General features: G+C 48.5%; 1 protein-coding gene across 1 annotated transcript; it reads right to left on the reverse strand.

Annotated features, from left to right (window-relative positions):
* Positions 1-997: 997 nt before the first annotated feature.
* On the reverse strand, positions 998-3,856 carry LOC119175520 (uncharacterized). The gene is made up of 3 exons (XM_037426442.2): positions 3,745-3,856; positions 1,665-2,659; positions 998-1,307 (listed from the first exon to the last, which is right to left on the reverse strand). The coding sequence occupies exons 1-2, from the start codon at positions 3,820-3,822 to the stop codon at positions 1,703-1,705; spliced, it is 1,035 nt and encodes a 344-aa protein (XP_037282339.2). The 5' UTR covers positions 3,823-3,856; the 3' UTR covers positions 998-1,307; positions 1,665-1,702.
* Between the last annotated feature and the right edge of the window lie 212 nt (positions 3,857-4,068).

Raw genomic sequence — 4,068 nt, forward strand, 5'->3', positions numbered from 1 at the left:
TCTACGTTCTTGACAAAGGTTAGGCCGGGTGTGGTGTCTCTCCAGACAGAATCGCCGATTCTTGTGGGATACCCTTTATCCGTAATCAATACCAGGTCTTGCTCGTCTGCATGATGCCATAGATTCCTGGCTTTGGGGTTTGTCGCAGTATATCCCAAGAGTTAATGAGCAGCGTTGAAGTGCCCTAATATGATTAGAGGCCTAGCTTCCGCGGGTTTCGTAGCTTTCTCGAAAATTATCTTGAAGTGTTGCTTGTAGTGCTTCGGGTTACTGTAAATGTTGAGGACAAATAAACTGTTGCATCTTTGAATTTTGTATGAGACCAGCACTAATACCTCCACCATGAGATACTCTAAGTTCTTGTCCCGAATGTCCAGATCGGTAGAGATGTGTGTACACTCATCGGGAGATATGCTCTCCACGTCCATCATTTCTTGCATGTCGAAAGCGCGGCCACTCGCCACCGACGAACGCTACTTGGCGCGCGTCCGTGTGGACATTTGCATTCATATGTTCAGCTGCTTGCTGCTTCGTATTCGGAATCTCATTGTTCGCATCTTTTCATGATCAACAATGGTAACTCTAAAAAGTGTCAAAATCAACTTTATCTGCAACTTCCGGGGGAAAACTTTCTTCAAGGACAACCTGCAACAGGCTTTTATTTCGAAACAGCATACATTCTTTGAATTGTCACACGCTGTGCCACTTTATTTCAGCCTGCAAGTTTCCGCTACCAATTAAAATATTTTGTGGTATCCGCGCGCAGCTGACTCTACGACAGTACGCATAGTTACAGACAAATTTGGTTTGAAACGCAAAGATCCCATTTCAAGTCAGAAATCTGGTACTGACGTAACTTACATCTTCATTCACATGCGCAGGTATTACAAACATGTGAGGGTAGATTGACTTAGCTGAAAAAAAAGCATTAAATACCTAACGCTTGTCAGATACTGTGTATAAATTTCCTCCCGCAGGAGGAAAAAAACAGCCCTGGTTGTGCCTCTCCACCATTTCAGTTTATTTTGTGTACACCAAACAAATGAAATGTCCGTGTCCACTGACCAGGACAGGTGGGCATTCCTTATGGCACGCTATGGTCTTGATTTCTGCACCTGTCCCAACAGAACCAGTTTGCTGTTGCCGATGTCTTCACAACATACGCGTGACTATAGTGTGCAACGCCCTTGATTTATTCGGTAGATGCGACGCCCGTGAATCTGTACATGTGGCGCTCAGGGAGTGCGGTGCAGGAAGTAGGTGATGCGGCTCCTGAGAAATCAAGCAGTTCAAGTTCTTGGATGGACCTGTGTGTCAAAAAAGATAATAAAATAAAGAATGAATGCATTGTGAATTTTCAAGATTGGTCCTAAACGCATAACAGCTTGGCTTCTTTGCAAGTCACATTGTGAAATGCTATATTTTGTTCACGTGTTTTCATAATTTTTGTTGTTCTCAGATTTTTTTAATAGCACATGTGGAATATCCACACAAATATGATTGATTAATATTTCATACATCTCATCCAATAGTTAGAAAGATTGCTGTTTGTAAATGCTTTCAATAGTATAGAACCTGTAAGCTCGACTAGCACATCATGTCACGTGTTTGTGCGCGCATCATTATGTAATGGCCAAAAGTGCTTAAGGGTTCGGACCACTTACTAGCGAGATGTGTGAAGATGAGATGAGAGCAAGGCATTTCACCATCCATAGCCACCTACATGGCCTCCCCCAACCCCGGCACCAGGCAGTCCACCTTCGTAACCTCCACCAACTGCATTGCCTCCCTTAAGTCCAACGCCAAGAGCGCCTTCACCAAGGTGTCCTTTGACGCCGTAGGTTGTAAGGCCCAGACCACCGCCATAGTTGCCTCCATATCCTCCACCATAGCCGCCCCCGTAGCCTCCTCCGTAGCCACCATTATAGCCACCACCGTGGCCCAGTCCTGTAGCGTAGGTGACGCTTCTTTCATAGCCGAGGCCATGACCGTATCCTCCGAAAGCTCCGACGTCGGCGGCAACTACGGCTCCCTTGAGGCCAACTCCGCCATATCCGCCATAGCCTCCTCCGTAACCTCCTCCATAACCTCCTCCGTAGCCGTGCCCGAAACCAATGCCGGCGCCGTAGCCTGCAAGACCATACGGTGCCAAGCCGTAGCCGTTCACAACGCTGACTCCACCATCGACGGCTCCAATGGTACCCAGTCCGCCACCAAGACCCGCTCCTACCAGGCCACCTCCAGCTCCGCCACCTGCTCCGAAGGTGCCAACATCACTGAGGACGGCGTGGCTCACAGTGACCACGGGCTGAACGGTGTGCGACACAGTGGTTACGGGCTGCTTCACGTAGCTAACAACGGGCTTGGTCACGTAGCTGACGCTGACAACGGGCTTCTTGACGTACGAGACGGTCTTGACAGGAGCCACTTTAACGTGACCTACGACGCGGTGGGGACTGGGAAGTTGCACAGCGACTGCATGGCCACCTACTAGTCCAGCGCTGCCACCACCTCCACCACCGGCGAGGCCCAGGCCCACGCTTCCTCCACCGTGCACGACGCCTGGGCCACTGGCGCCTCCACCGACAGCTCCTCCGCCTGCTCCGCCAGCGTAGCCGCCAGCCAGAGCATGGGACACCAAAGCTGTAAGGACGATCACCTGAAAAAAATGACATGCATTCACTTTTGAAACCTGTGACAATTATTTAGAGCGAAAACGCTGAAATATGTCGATTACTTCGTGGCAAAACGAATTATGCAACAGTTAAATATTATTCTCGCAAGTGTTGGTGAGATCGGGCCCCCTTAAATTTTTGTGCGGATGAGAATACTTGAGTCATAATTACGGTGTACGCTCTTAGAACAAGTCTCTCTTGATAGGACGACATTCTGGGTTTGTGGCTTCGATACATTTGAAGAGGTCGGAGCATGCGTGAAGACACTTACTAGCGAGAGAAACAATATGTTTGTCGCTTTTGTACGTGTCATCAAGCGTGATGACCCTTTAAAATACAGTTACGACCCATCGCAGTCACCCATAAAATCTTTCCACTGCCGAAGCTGCTAAAGCAAGAGTACAAATAGGTGTCCTTTTAAAAATTATTTACCTTATATGAACATGAGAAGCTATTGCTCTAAATATGGAAAGCGCAATATGGTAGCTCCCTAGGATGATGTGCAGGGTAATATCTGATACAACATGACCATGAGCAGCACTAGAATATTATACGTCACAATAGATAAATTTATGCATTTTTTCTTTGGATCGTTCATCTCAACTAACGCCTAGTTACAGTGGTTTGCCCCGACCGACACCATTTGCCTTGAGGTGAGAGCAAAGGGTATCGAACGAGTCACCGAGAACTTAAAATGCTGCCACGACTACTTCGTAGTCTGAATGGACCCACGCTATCTCTAAATAATTTTTGCAAGCCTGTTTCGCGTGCATGAGCATGCTCTGAACCCGTTGGCCCTGTGTGCGGTCTTCATATTTCTTTCGGCTTTAAACATGGGGTCAAGGTGGCGTTTTAGCTCGCTGTTCTCCTGTTTACACCACTATAAACAACAAGCCACAAGCCCACAGGCGGGTACAGTCTCTATAATCGCTTAGGGTGGCTAGAAGAGCTGTCGCTATTCAGCTTCGCACAGCAGCGGACTGCTCGCGCCATGGGTACTTTGCCGCTGTCGGAACAGCAGTCGGCTTGCGGTCTACGCGAGCAACAGCGTCGCATGGCTAGCACTTACACGGGCGTGCATCTCGGGTATCCTGGTCAGTGGGAAGAGGCAAATCCAAGTGTGACCACACCTCGAAACGCGGTGCATTTTTATACGGATCGGATCCAATCGAGGATAACGCCGGACGACCCAGTCTTACTCTCCTGTCCCAGCCGGAATTGCGCTCATGCAGGAGAAAGAAAGCAAGTATAAAAGAAGATAAGGAGAGATAAAGCATGATCAAAGTGTACCTAACCAAAACGTTCGCAGCCCTCCAAAAGTGAGCAAGAGAGAGTCGGCGCCGGCTTTCGCGTCGAATCGTCGTTTGCGGAGAGGCTCTGTTCCAGCCGCTCT

This window comes from Rhipicephalus microplus, chromosome X (genome assembly GCF_043290135.1).
Source record: "Rhipicephalus microplus isolate Deutch F79 chromosome X, USDA_Rmic, whole genome shotgun sequence".
In the NCBI taxonomy this organism is placed as follows: domain Eukaryota; kingdom Metazoa; phylum Arthropoda; class Arachnida; order Ixodida; family Ixodidae; genus Rhipicephalus; species Rhipicephalus microplus.